General features: G+C 67.7%; 2 protein-coding genes across 2 annotated transcripts in view; one reads left to right on the plus strand and one right to left on the minus strand.

The window, feature by feature from the left end:
- Positions 1–1,665: 1,665 nt before the first annotated feature.
- On the minus strand, positions 1,666–3,721 carry MNEG_6707 (hypothetical protein; the record flags this gene model as incomplete). Its single annotated transcript, XM_014044818.1, has 6 exons — positions 1,666–2,145; positions 2,422–2,534; positions 2,722–2,774; positions 3,036–3,139; positions 3,290–3,421; positions 3,707–3,721. 6 exons carry the CDS (start codon positions 3,719–3,721, stop codon positions 1,666–1,668), a joined length of 897 nt encoding a protein of 298 aa, XP_013900272.1.
- Positions 3,722–5,867: 2,146 nt separating this feature from the next.
- MNEG_6708 (hypothetical protein) overlaps positions 5,868–13,590 on the plus strand; it is a gene marked incomplete at both ends in the record, with an annotated part of 10,557 nt that continues 2,834 nt past the window's right edge. The window contains 10 exons of the mRNA XM_014044819.1: positions 5,868–6,003; positions 7,639–7,715; positions 8,005–8,085; positions 8,257–8,721; positions 8,906–9,890; positions 10,515–10,941; positions 11,154–11,247; positions 12,541–12,669; positions 12,895–13,115; positions 13,376–13,463. Of these exons, the coding sequence (XP_013900273.1) occupies positions 5,868–6,003; positions 7,639–7,715; positions 8,005–8,085; positions 8,257–8,721; positions 8,906–9,890; positions 10,515–10,941; positions 11,154–11,247; positions 12,541–12,669; positions 12,895–13,115; positions 13,376–13,463 (2,703 nt within the window). The remainder of the gene's footprint in view (positions 6,004–7,638; positions 7,716–8,004; positions 8,086–8,256; positions 8,722–8,905; positions 9,891–10,514; positions 10,942–11,153; positions 11,248–12,540; positions 12,670–12,894; positions 13,116–13,375; positions 13,464–13,590) is intronic.

The following is a 13,590-nucleotide window of genomic DNA, read 5'->3' on the forward strand; positions in this document are numbered from 1 at the left end:
CATCAGCGAGGGGCAATCCAAGAGGGGATGAGCAGGGTGCGGCCGGCTGCAGGACGCTGCGGTACAGGCGGCGCGAGGGGCGGCGGTTGTCGGGGCCCACCTGGGAAGCCACGTGCTGGTCGCCGACCACGACGTTCGAGTAAGGGTCTGGGTTGGAGCGCTCCCCGACCTCAGCTGCCGCCCTGTGGCCGTACGCCTCGGACTGCTCCGCCTCGGAGGCCCCGACGTAGGCCGTGCCGCTCTCCTGCTCGCCCACCTCCTGTGTGCCCTGGTCCAGCACCTCGGGGGCCTCGTCTGACAAAAGGGTGCGCGAGGCAGCGGCAGGGGGCTTGTCACGCGTTGACGCACCAACGGCGGCGGCGGCTGCTGTGCGCGCGTGCCTGTTGGTGCGCCCCAAGGGGTAAGCCCCCGGGGCAATTTGCTTGCTGCCCATGGCCCTGCCGGCAACCGCGCCGCCAGGGCTGATGATGGAGTATGGCGCATACGCTGCTACGTCACCGCCACGCCTTTGTCAGCATAGATATATACGCGTCTTGCCTGCGTACAATGCATGCATTCTCACCTGCAAGCGCCATCTGCGCGGCCAGGACTGACACCGCCAGCAGGGCTACCAGCAGCAAGCTGCTGCGGCGCGCCATGTCGCTCTCACGACCTGTATGATGGTGTGTGACCAGAGGGTGACTTTCAATATATGTATGTCAACTTCATAATTGCTTCAAGGAGTTTTCGGGAGCTCAAGCCGCCGAACGTGCTGAGAACAGCCAAACCACCCGCGGGCCAAGACCAGTATGACCACGCGTTGCAGGGGCAAATCTGTTCAGGAGTTGCATCCCACCTTGTATATTCTGCGTTTTGTCTCGAGGACGAGGGCCTGACCCGGCGGAGGTTGCACACGACCTTGACAATCAGACTTGGCTTCAGAACGGTTTCCTTCGTTGAATGTACAGTGGTGACATTTGCGGAAAGAATCAGGTCAACCCGCTTGATATACTCGTGAGAGAAAAGCTGATGCTGCCATACGCACGGTGCTGCTGATTGGGAAGCTGACCAGCATGAGCTGAAACCACCGTGGCAGCCATGAAGCCAGGCCGGGCTGCTGGGATTTGGTGTGGAGACGGAAGGTGACGTCTGCGCACGAGGATCATGTTGCGTTTCTAGGTTCATAATTTGTTTAATTGAGCTCACGGTCATCAGATTACACTCAGCCGGCTTCAGTGTGGCTGCCCTCAATCAGGGCTGCCCGGGCTCAGGCATGTTGCCAGAAGGGCAGAGATGGCAACAACCAGGCAGGCAGCTACCACCCGCACGCCTGAAGCAAACATCTTGTGATGGCCTGCAGGTCTTGCTTGTGCCTTGGGCGGTTGCCCAACAATAATCGTAATAAAGGTACATACGACCAAGCAGCAACCACCAATGGCGACAGCAAGGCCAGTCATTACGGTACAGGTAAAACCCACAACAAGACTCACACTCATCCACAGTCATGGCAACGAGGCCGTGTGGGAAGGTTCGATTGTACATGCGGTTGGAACAGCGCTGGGTGCCCTTGTGGGGCCGCGACGGTCCCGCAAATCCCAGCTCATGATCAAGATGTATCCCCCGCTCTCTCTACAAGCCGAAACCCGGCCACCCACTCCAAACACACCCAGCGATCGCCTACAGGTATCACCCTGGCAGGAAAACATCCATCTTGGAGGCCGGCAGGTTGAGCGGCGTCGTCAGCACCTGCTCCCACGGCACAAACACAAACGGCGCCAGCCCGCGCCGGTGCTCCTGCCGCTGCGCGCCGTCCCCGTACTCGTCCTCGGCGCGCGGGTCGGTGGGGAATGGCGAAGACGAGCCTGTCTCCCAGTCGTAGGTGCACAGGCTCTCAACATCCAGCCGGTCCCACGCGCCGGCCACTGTGGATCGCACCCCCAGCTTGGCCCGCACCTCCGTGCCCCGCGAGTTGGGGTACGAGATGACGGTGCGCAGCTGCCCGCCTTGGATGCAGTAGCGGCCGATGTAGACGTGCTGCGCGTCGTCGGCGGCGCCGCCGCGGCCGTAGGCCCCGGGGGCCTTGGCGGCGGCCTGGAGCGCCGCGGGCGTGCGGGCCAGGGAGCGGGCGACCAGCTTCAGGACGTGCGGGCTGGTGCGGTACAGCATCTGCGGGGACGTGGAGATGCAGGGACGTGGTTGGGGGTTGGGAAGGTGGGGGGATGGGAGGGGGCTGAGGCGGGGCCGGCATCGAGCACGCGGGTCTGCTTGGGCTTGGTGCGCTTGACAGAGGATGTGCAGTGGCAAGAGGATGAGCCTGGACGCCTCGCCTGACACAGCACCGAGGGACCTGCCTGCCGTGCTTGGCGGGCCCCGCACCCTCGACCAACCACACAGCCCCCCTTGACCATTATCCTCCCTGGCCCCGCCGCACTCGGCGCGCACCTGTCCGTTGGGAAAGAAGCGGTAGTAGCGGTAGTAGCATGCCAGGAAGACAGTGTTGGAGCGGTGCAGCTCGACAGCGCCCACGCGGATGTAGGTGTTGCGCGCCACGTACACTGCGGATGAGGCGCAGGACACCCCATGACGTGGGTGAGACACATACCAAGGGACCAAGCCAGTGCTCATGGCACTCACGCGGCCGCGCAGCATTGGGTGTGCACGTGGGCACGTGCGCAGGTGGCCCCTCTGCATGAGACAGCAGCAGCGGGGCCACCCGAGCCGTAACAAAGTCTCTTGGCGCACCTCCGTCGAAGCGAACGTGCGGGACCTCCAGGAACATTCTACGCCAGGAGCAGCTGCAAGAATCAGAGGGTTGTGCGTGTGTGGATGTGCGCATGGCAGACCCGGCCTTCGTGTTGCTTGCGCCTGAGATGGGTGCAAGGGTGACGCTGTATGCCGCCGTCCCGGCTGCAAGCTTTGCCAGCTGCCCATCACAGCCTAAAATGCAGGCCTATACTAGACATGCAGACTTGCCATGACGGCCATAACTTGCGCCTCCCAATGAATGCGTGCTGGAAGCTCGCAGTACAGCCGGCATCCTGCGCAACTGAACCCACCCATACTTCTGCGCCAACGTCCTGTGCAGCTGCGCAGGCGCAATGTCCTTGTGCGCTGGTGGAGACAGCGCCTCCCTAGCCGCTGCCTCCCAGAGGTTGGGGTTCTGCGCAACGTTGACGAAATGCGGGCGGCATCAACACAGATGCGTCGCCGCTGCCGCACGCCCCCACGTATATTGATGCTCATCGTCAAAATACTGCAGATCACGGAGCCGGCTGCTGGCGGCAGCATCCAACCACGTGCTGTGACTCACCCTGGCGAGGAATCGCCACTGCCGGCACACGCACGCGGCGCGACCGAGGGCATACGGCCCGATGCGGCTGAAGATCGTCGTCATCATTTCATCAGTGAACGCGCGCTGGATGAGCGCCAGGGACTCCTCATCCTGGGAGTTGCACGAGAATCACAAACGGAAGCCAGGCCGCTGCTCAGGCCAAATGGCAGCAGCCCATGCGGGCTTGATTGGACTGCAGCACGTGCGCCACTCGCTGCTGTCGCAGCAGCGCCGCTGGCCGCGCGCTGCCCGAGGCGGCCGACGCGGAAGGCAGCATTACAGGCAAGCGCTGCCAAATATATCAGACTATAACTGCGGCGCTCCCAAAAGCACAGCCTCGCGCAAGCCCCGCGGGGTGCATGTGCTGATGATCGGGTCGGAGAGCCCGGTGCGCACCTCAACATTGTACATCGGTCGAGGCTTCAGCAGGACACCATACAATTGCAGCCATGGCCTCGGCTCAGAAAACGTGTGATGATGCTGGGGCAGAACTCCGCCAGCAGGGCCCTCCACCCACACCATGATGCTGAATGTAATTGATTCAACAAACTCTCATAGTTATGATTGTGACAGGCGATCAACTCGCTGCGCCAGTTTGATTTTCAGTGACGACAACACTGAGCGGACGCGTTTGAACATGACGAGGCTGTGTGTAGAGCTCCCGCACTCACGATCGCTGGCAGTCAACGTTCAAAATTGTGATGGTGTAGACCGCTGATGTCTGGCATGCTTGCGGCGGTGCGCAGCGCAGCGCAGCGCCATCAACGCGCAACCCGCATGCTGCTCGATGTTGTGCACCTATATGGCCCAGAGGATACATGATTAGCAGGAGCAATTGTGAATAGCCAAGTGCCAGTCAGCTTCGACAGCCCCGTTGCGACCGGCGCATGCAGTTGACCGTCCTGCCCACAGCCTCCAGCACATGGCGCTCCATGCCGAGCTGCGGCTGACCAGCCCAGAGGCCAGCTTTGATGTGGAACAGGCGCTGGCCCACGAGCTTGCGGCACTGACCGACCAGCCCGCCAGCTGCCGCAGCAGCAGGAGCTTGTGGTCGGTGGGGCTTGGGCTATGCGGTGGCGTGGCTGCTGACGACCCGGGTGAGCAATGATTGGAGGGGCACGCGCCTGCAGCGCTTCTCAATGTTTGGCAAGCTGTGACGTCTTTGTTGTTTACAAGGATCCATTCGCGGCCACATGCGGACGGCAAGCTGTTAATGAAGCAAGCAGCATCCCTCCCTCCCATGCACACTGGCACGCTCCCACATGCAGCCGCTACGCCCCGCGACTTGCCAGGCGACGAAGGCCCCGAGCCCGACGTCTTCACAGCACTAAGAGACGCCGTGGCCCGCCGCGACCAGCTGCTCGCCCAGGTGTCGTCCACTCTCGGGGACGCCCAGCTGCAGCTGCAGCAGGCGCGCGGGGAGGCGCATGGCGGCGGCAGTGGCCGCGGGCTCGGCCGCAGCAGCGGCACGCGGGGCTGCCATGAGGTAGGGCAGCAAGATGGGCAGGCAGCCGCCTTGGAGGAGGAAGCGGGGTTTGGGCAAGGTCCAGGGGAGGCGGAGCAGGGAACGGGCAGCTTCCACCCGCTCATGCCCGCCGTGACGCGCGAGGCGTTGAGCGCCGCGATTGCGACGTTTGGGGGCGCAGACGTTTCAAGCAACGCGGATGAAAACGACGATGGCAGCGATAGCTGCAGAAACAGCGATGGCAGTGGCGTCAGCGCCGAAGCAGCAAACTCCAGCTGCCTTGGCGCAGCGGAGCCGGCGGCTTATGGCGTGGATGGCGGCGATGGCCATGTTTCAGCACTTCCCTTGGCCATGGCGGGCCCATCATGGATCTCAAATGACATCAGCACATCACGGGAAGGGTATGAGACACAGATACCAATGCCACCTGTGCAATCAGAGTCCACCACTCCTCCAGCTGCAGGCGCGTCGATCGGCGTGTGCGACGGAGGGGTGCGCGCGGATTCGCCGGAGGCAAGCGGCGCCAGCCCCGGCGAACCTGCGCAGGCGCCTGGGCAGTTGCAGGAGGTGTCTTTGCAGCAACAGCGGTGCATGCATATGCAGGTTAAGCATGATTCCGAGACTGAGTCAAAGCAGCAGCAGCAGCAGCAGCAGCAGCAGCAGCAAGACGCAGGCCCCCAGCTGCGGCAGTCATGTACTGGCATTCAAGCGTGCTTGCCGTCAGAGCTCGCTGCGCAGATGGCGCAGCACGCCGCGGCAACGGCGCGGCGGGCGGCGGAGCGCCGAGCGGCATTGCAAGTAATTGAGGAGCGGGCGGCAGAGCACGGGCGGCGGTGCGTGGCGGCCTGGCGCATCGCGCGCGCTTGGCGGCGCTACCGCGGCGGGCCCCAGCGCGGCGCAAGGCTCCAGGCGGTCATCACGCTACAAGCGGGCGCGCGCGGCGCGGCGGCGCGCCGCCGGTGCGCGGCGCTGCGGCGGGCGCGCGACGCGCTATCGGGCCTTAAGGCAGCCCTTGAGGCGGGCGGCCCTGACTGCGCGGGCAGCGCCCTCCTGCAGGCTGAGTCAGCGGGGGTTGCAGTTGAAGCGCACGCCATGGCCGCGGCTTTCCAGCTGTCGTGCGACGCAGCTGCGCGGCAGCTTCGCGAGGCGTCCAAGGGTGGCGGCCACCCGGCGCACGCCGCTGCGCAGGCGCATGCGGCACGGTTCGGGCAACTTGCGGCACTCTCGCGTGAGTGCGAGGAGCGTTTCCAGGTGCGCCAGCACGCCGCTTGGAGTGCTTTTGCGGAGGCTGCCGCGTCGGCTCCGGCGCGTGCTGTAGCTGCAGCCGCGGAAGCAGCAACAAACTTGGGCGCGAGCCCAGCGGACGTGGCAGCTGCGATCGATCGCGCACGTGCCAGGGACGCCGAGGCCGCAGCATCCGCTGCAGCGGCTGCTGCGGCAAGCCCGTTCGACGCAAACGGGTTTAATGCGGCGGTGACGTGGTGCGAGCGGTTGGGCCTTGGCGTTGATGCTGCGGCAGCGCGCGCTGTGCTCGAGCAAAGGAAGCGGGCGGCAGTCACCAAGCTGTGGCAGGCGTGCGCTTTGGACGAGCCTTGGCCATGGGTGACGTTGGTGCAGCTTGAGCAGCACCAGCAGCAGGTGGCGCAGCATGCGGCACAGCGGGAGGTGCGGCGCGTTCGCGGCTCTCCTGCAGCTGAGATTGCAGAGTGCCGAGGCCTGGGGCTTGACTTGGAAGCCGCACAGGCAGAGGCGTCCTGGAGGGCGGCGCTTGCGGAGGCGCTGCAGCGCCTGCAGGCCGCCGCCTCGACTGGCTCGGACGCCGACGCAACAGCGGCGCTGCAGCAGGCGGAGCAAATGGGGGCAGCGGGCTCTGACCTGGAAGCTGCCATGCAGCCACTGCAGGACCGCAGAAGCCGAGCAATGTCACAGCTTGCGGCCGCCGCGGGATCCGGCGGGATGACACAGCTGGTCGAGACGCAGCGACAGGCGGCGTTGCTGGGATGCTGCGGCGCAGAGGTGGAGCGGCACGCGGCTGTTTTCCAGGGGAGGCGCCGCGCAGCAGCAGAGCAGGTCGCAGCAGCAGCGCGGAGCTGCTGTCGCATGCTGCGACGCACCACGTGCGGCGGGTCCACTGCTGCCACATGCCGTGCTGCTGTTGAGGCCTGGCTGCAGGCGGTGGAATGTGGAAGTGGCTGCGCCGGCCGAGGCGAGGGGACTGGCAGCACACCTGCAGCCGGTGCTTCAGCTGCCTCCTCCAAGCTACCACAGGAGGTCAGCTCACACCTGCAGCAACTGGCCGAGAGCGCGGCGGCATGCCGCTCCCTGGGAGCGGTTGCTTGCCTGCGCCACGCCCTGAGGGCGGTAGCAGCACGGTGCTCACAGGTTGAGGCAGACTGCGGCAGCGTAGTTGCGGCGGGGTGGGTTTCCACCGACGCGAGAGCAGCTCCCAGCCCGCCGGCGTGGGAGGGGGATGGGTCGGAGGAGGCGGTAGCTGCTTGGGAGGACGGGGGCGGCGACTTGCACAGGCAGGATCAGCAGTGGAGCATGCACAGTCAGCAGGCCCGGGAAGAGGAGGGGATGGACACAGCAACGGACGCGATGTTGTCGCTGGCGAGGCTCCGGGTTGTGGCGTCAGAGACGCGCGGCGCTGCCCTCCAGTGGCGTGCGCAGCAGGCCGGGCTGCGTCGCGCAGCTGCCGCCAACAGAGCCGCCCAGGTGTCTCCCCGCACCTGTGCTACCCCACCGGGGGACGCTGCCGCAGCAGCCGCCCGTACAGACTCATGCGCCGCTCCCGCCGGCGCGGCGGGCGCCGCGCTGGCAGACAAGGTCCGTGCCAACTTGGGGGCCGGCGCGGACCCTGCAGGCGCGGCTGAGCTGGATTTGAGCCTGGAGCAGCTGGAGTGCATCGAGGGGCTGGCGCGGCACTGCCCTGAGCTGCAGGTGGGCGGCTGGGCAAGGCGTAGAGCGCGCACCCTCGCTTTGTGTTGAAGCTGGGTCGAGCAGTGCGCTGCGTGCGCCTGCGCAACAATGGTCTTGGTACGAGGTCCCGAAGTCTGGACGCGACCGGGCCGTGACGCCGCCGACGTCGGCAAACGGCTACGCCGATGGCAGGCGGAATTTTCCGCACCGCAACCCGCGTCCGTCCGGGGTTGCCTTCAAGGCGACCGGTCGCTGTTGACGCAGGCGCCTGACTGACTTAGCCTTCCGTCTCAAATGCGTTGCATTGCAGGTGCTCAGGGTGGATGGCAACCAGCTTGCGCGGCTGCACGACGCGTCGGCGTTGCTGAGCCTGCGGGAGCTGCATGCCCGGGTGAGGCACGGCGCCGGCGTGAGCGCGCCACAAAGCGCGTGCACCAGCCACGGCCCTCCCGCGCGGTGCACGCTGTGTGACTTGGTTTGCCCGCCTGCCGCGCACGTTTTGCTGCTTGCCCCCTGCTCTCACAGTGCAGTGTCCATGACCCGCATCTTTTCATCTGGGCAGAACAACAGGTTGCAGGAGCTGCCCCCCGTCTGGGGTCTTTCAAGACTGCGCAAGCTGTGCCTCGACGGCAACCGCCTGCAGTATATCATGCCGCCCGCGGCTGCCACGCGGCCCATGCCCGATGGCAAGGGGGAGCAGGGCCTGCAGGCGCCGGCACCGGCGGCGCTGCACACGCTGTCGCTGGCCCAAAACCAGATAGAATCCTTTCAGGCCGCCGGCCGCTGCGGCGGCGGAACCGCAGTAGGGGCCACAGCGGGTGACAGCAGCGGCAGCAGCAGCAGCAGCAGCAGCAGCAGCAGCAGCAGCAGCAGCAGCAGCAGCTGTGGTGCGCTGGCAGCGTGGTGCGGCGCGACCCTCGAGGAGCTCCGGCTGGGCGGCAACAGGCTGACCTCACTGGGCGGGCTGCGGGGCTGCGGCCGGCTGCGGGTTGTGGATGCAACGCGCAACCGCCTCACCGGCCTCGAGGTGGGTGCCATGGGGTTGGGACAGGGCGGCTGGGGCTTTGGCCTTGTGTTCATGTTGCGTCGGCGGGTGGCGACAACGGGCTCACAAACACATCTGCACTCCTGACCAATGCCCCTCCTTTGCGCTGTTTGTGTGCACGGTGATGATTTTCAACGCCCCGCCCTCACCTGCGCACCGTTCGCAGGGCCTGGAGAGCTGCCACCTGCTGCAGGTCCTGCTGGCGCCGCACAACATGCTCCCAACGCTGCCCCCCGCCGCCCTCGCGCGCTGGCCGCTCCTGCGGCGCCTCGATCTCTCCGGAAACCGCCTGGCGGCGCTGCCCTCGCTGCCGCCTCTGCCGCACCTGGAGACACTCGAGCTTTCTGACAACCAGATTGCAGTCATCGCGCCGCTCGCGGCGGCCGCGCTGCCCCTCCTGCGCCGCCTCGACCTGTCTTTTAATGCGCTGCCCGACCTCGGCTGCGTGGCGCGCCTGACGGCGCTGCCCGCGCTCGAGTCCCTGCAGCTGCACGACAATCCAGCGGCGGCGCTGGCAGGGTACAACGCCGCGGTCGCGGCGGCCCTGCCGTGGCTGCGAGAGCATGACAGGCGGCGACTGGGCGAGCGGCAGTGGGAGGGGCAGGAGCCGCCCGCGGGCGCGGCACGCCAGCAGGCGCGGGCGCGAGAGGCCGCGGCGGGGCGGGCAGCAAACGCGGCGGCGCGGGAGGCGGGGGTCGCGCTGCAGCTCATGCTGCACCTGCGGTCCTTTCCAGATGCTGCAATGGGCGCCAGCTCGGCGCAGCGGCGCGCCGCGGCGCAGCACTGGCTGCCGGCTCTCATGGCTGCAGGCAGCGCTTCTGGGTGTCGTCATCTGTCATCGGAGCAGCAAAAACCCGGCGACTGGCAGCACGCGCAGTGGTCACACAGCTCCACTATCAGCCTGGCGCACAAGCAGTCGCTGGAATGGGCCGCGCTCGCCGCCCTCAAGCCGCGGCAGCTGCTGCGCTCGGCGTCCGCGGCGGGCGGCGGCGGGCAGGGGCGGGCAAGGGTGGAGGAGCCCGGGCTCGCGGGGGCTGAGGTCGGCGCAAACTCACTGGGTTGGCCTGCCCCAGCGTGGGTGGCGGAGTGGGAGGCGGAGACGGGCCTGCGGTTGGAGGATGTCGGCTGTGCAGAACTGGCAGAGGCTGTCGGTGAGTTGAGCGCCACCCCTCGACAGCCGGGCGCCAACTGCAGGCGCGTCGATGGCGGCAGCAGCTGCCGGGGCGGACGCGGCAGTCTGGGCAGCAGCAGCGGAAGCGGCGCAAGCAGCGGCGCCAGCGGCGGCGGTGGCGGCGGCAGCAGGCCGGTCGTGCATGCGCCTGCATGGCTGGAGGCCCAGGAGGCCCATGAGCGGCGAGTGCTGTCCATAACGCTGCGGCACTTGGACGAGCTCCTGGCCGCACCACAGGGGCAGCAGGAAGTTTTAGAGGTGCACACGGGTTATAGCAGGCGCCTGGTGCACTTAGAAGCTGCCAAGGCACGTGAGTCGGCGGCGGTCACCCTTCAGACGGCCTGGCGCCGCCTGGAGCAGCGCGGGCGCCTGGCAGAGGCGCTGCGCGCGCGAGCCGCGGCGGCGGCGGCGGCGCTGCAGGCGGCCTGGCGGGGCCGGGCCGTGCGGCGTGAAGGGCGGCTGCCACGGCTGCGCGCCGAGGCGGCGGAGGAGCGCGCACGCCGCGGCGCCGCAGCTGTCGTGCTCCAGGCCGCGGCGCGCGGTTGGCTAGTGCGACGCAGGCTGCACATTGCGCTTGCCGCTGCTCGATCGGAAGGCCGCACAGGCTGCAGCACAGGCCACGCCGCTGGCAGGGGCAGCATAGACGCAGAGGAGAGCTTGGGCAGCCTTGAGGGAGTGGGGGACGATTTCCTGCAGCTAGCGCCTGGCCTCGAGGCGGAGCTGATGGGGTCGCAAGCGGCAGCGGGCTGGCTGCCGGGGGCGAGGGCCGCCGACGACCCCCAGTGCTGGAGCGTGAGCGGGAGTGGCGGGCGCACGGCAGAGGGCGGCGCGGACGACCATGGCGGCGGAGGCAGCTCGTGCGACGGCAGCGAGTGCAGCAGCGGCAGCGGCAGCGGCGCCGACGACAGCGGCGGCGAACAGGGCGGCGGCTCACCCGCGGAGCTGCGCGCGGCGCGGCTCGACGCGCGGCTGCGGGGTCTGATGGCGGAGTGGGGGTTCAACGACATGGCGACTGCCCTGGCATACCACAAGTGAGTTTTTTCTGAAAAAAATCCTGGATGGCAGGCCAGGGCGTCCGTTCGCTTGAGCGCCGGCGCCCGCTGTGACACAATTGCTCTAAAGTGGGCGCTGCGCACCTTGGACCGCCCCTGCTGTCGACGCGGCCTTGGAGAACACCGTTCAATCAAACCTTCCACCCATCTCCTCCGCTGTTTGCACGCACCCCTCGCCGGCCGCCGTCCAGACGCCAGCAGCGCGTGCTGCGCGCGCAGCACAAGCACCTGGCGGACGAGCGCCTGCGTGACCCCCACGCGCGGCTGCGCCGCCTGCAGCACCAGGTATCGGCTCGCCAGCAGCAGCAAGACCAGCAGCAGCGGGCAGCCCGCGCCGGGGCCGGCGGGAGGCCGCCGGGCGCGCCGCGGCCGGGGGGCCAGGCGGCCGGACGGCCGCTGTCGCACGGGAAGGCTCGGGGCCCGCAGCCGGCATGGGCGGCCCCACAGTCTGGGGTGGGTGCCATAGATTGCGGTGGCAGCGGCGGCAGCCGCTGCCGGGGGCTGCCGGGCGGGGCATCGAGCGCCGAAGGGGCAGCGGCTTGCGCATCCCTGCCGCCAATTGCCGCCCCGAGGCGGGCGTGTGGCAACAAGGGGTCCAGCAAAGCTGCCGATTTGGGGGGCATACGGCAGCAGCCGGGGCTTGGAAGGCTCCCTAGCTTCAAGGGCAGCGAGAGCCGGCGGGAGCTGCCTAGTACCTGAGCTTTTACAAGCGGGCCCCCGCGATGAGTCATGGCCGCGCACCCCGCCCGCAAAAAGACGATCGTTCCGAGTTGCGCCCTGCGAACCCCGCTGTCCTGCTGTCGCGTTGTCGTGGCATTGCTGTGTGTTTTTCCACTCTGTGCGCAACAGTGCCGCCCCGCGTCGTCGTTTCTCGTGTCGATTTGACGTGATGGTGTGCGTTTGCGCAGGGCCACCCTCCAGAGTGCCACGTGGTCTTTCTTGCAGGGAGCTGCGCTCGAGCTGCTTTGCAAGAAGTAAGCGGTCTGCTGCCACCTCCCCTGTATTGCCGGGTCGACTGCACAGCCCCGCCGGCAGGGCGCGCCGATTATGGCGGCTTAGGGGAACGTGCCCGCTTTGGGCAGGTGTAGTCGCCTGAGGGTCGGGCCGATAGACGGACTGCATGCACGGTACGTTTCAGCCCGCCAGTGGCAAAGCACCAAACGTTTTCCGAGGCTATGGAAGCCCTCACGCGCTGCATGAGGCGTTCTGACCGGCGCGCCCGCCCAACGCAGCGTCGACACTGCGCGAGTTGAGACGCTGACCAGCCTGGCCGGGTGGTGACCGTTGTCCAGCGCAGCAGCTCTCCATCTCGTTCGTGGGATTTTATCAAGCACAATTGTGATGACCGGCGGACGCTGAGCTCGCGCCCAGCCAATATCTCGAATTCAGAAGATCTTCGGGGGGGTGCCAGTCATGCGCCTCGCCGCACTTCGAAGCGCCTAGGGAGGCGAGATGCGAGCAGAAAAGGCAGCCATGTTGGCCCTCGCCTTTTTGATGGCGGGGGCCAGCTGCCGGGCTGGCGCGCGGCCAGCGCCGCTGCGCAGCGTGGCTGCTGCTGCGCCGCGCGCGCTGCTCCAGGACAGCGGCGTCGGCGTCGACCCGGCGGTGGTGGCCGAGCCCGGCGTCCCCAAAGGAACGGTCATGCTCGGGGGCGCGGACGCCGCCGCCGGCCTGGCGGGCGCGTTCACTGACCCATCTGTGACAGAGGTGCGGCACGCCCCATAGCTCCAGCCCCGCCGACAGCCAGCCCCGCAGGGGCGGCGCCGCCGCGCGGCGCGCGCAGCCCCCGCGGCAAGCCACCGCCAGCCTTCCAGGCCCCCAATTCCCGAGGCTCTGCGCTCGCTCTTGCGCCCTGCTCGCGCGGGGCCGCAGCACCCAGGTCGCACCACCGCCACCCCCTGCGCCCACCCTACCTGCGCCGCGCCGCCCCAGGTGCTCCTCGGCCCCGGCACCCTGATCATGCGCCCGGCCCTGTTCCATGGCTACGGCTCCGCCCGCGCCAAGGGCCTGCTGCCGCTGACGCGCAACATAACCGTGCGCAGCGCCGACCCCGCGATGACGGCGTCGATCGACTGGGCTATGCTCGATGGGACCATGCTGCTCAAGGCGGGCCGCAGCCTCACATTCAAAGACCTGGGCCTGACAAACATCAGGTGCGGGGGCAGGCCTGTCACTCCACATTTTCAGAGGATTAAAGGGAAGGCGGCATATGCGTGCGCGTGCGCGCGGAGGCGCGCGCATCGGCGCGTGCGTGCCGCTATCGGCGCGATCGCGACTGCGCGCGGGCATGCCGTGCCGCACATGCCCTGAGGTTTGCGCGCGGCTGCACGTGCGTCGTTCGCATGCGCTACGTCCCTCTCGGCTTCAACGCTGCCCCACTCTCCCAACCCCAAAAACCGCGAACCTTTCCCAGGTACGGCCCCGGCACTGGCGCCGACTTCCTGCAAGGCGAGGGCCCCAGCTCGCTTCTGGTCTTTGACAATGTGGTGTGGGTGCGCCAGGTGAGGCCCGCGCCCACCGCCGCCGCCCGCGACCAAGCCCGCGGCTCCGCGGCAGCCGGCGAGGGGTGGCGGCGCGCCCTGCCGGGCCCGCACCGGCTAGCCTGGCGGCGCCTGGCCCGACCCGACC

Source organism: Monoraphidium neglectum, assembly GCF_000611645.1.
Source record: "Monoraphidium neglectum strain SAG 48.87 unplaced genomic scaffold scaffold01117, whole genome shotgun sequence".
NCBI lineage: Eukaryota > Viridiplantae > Chlorophyta > Chlorophyceae > Sphaeropleales > Selenastraceae > Monoraphidium > Monoraphidium neglectum.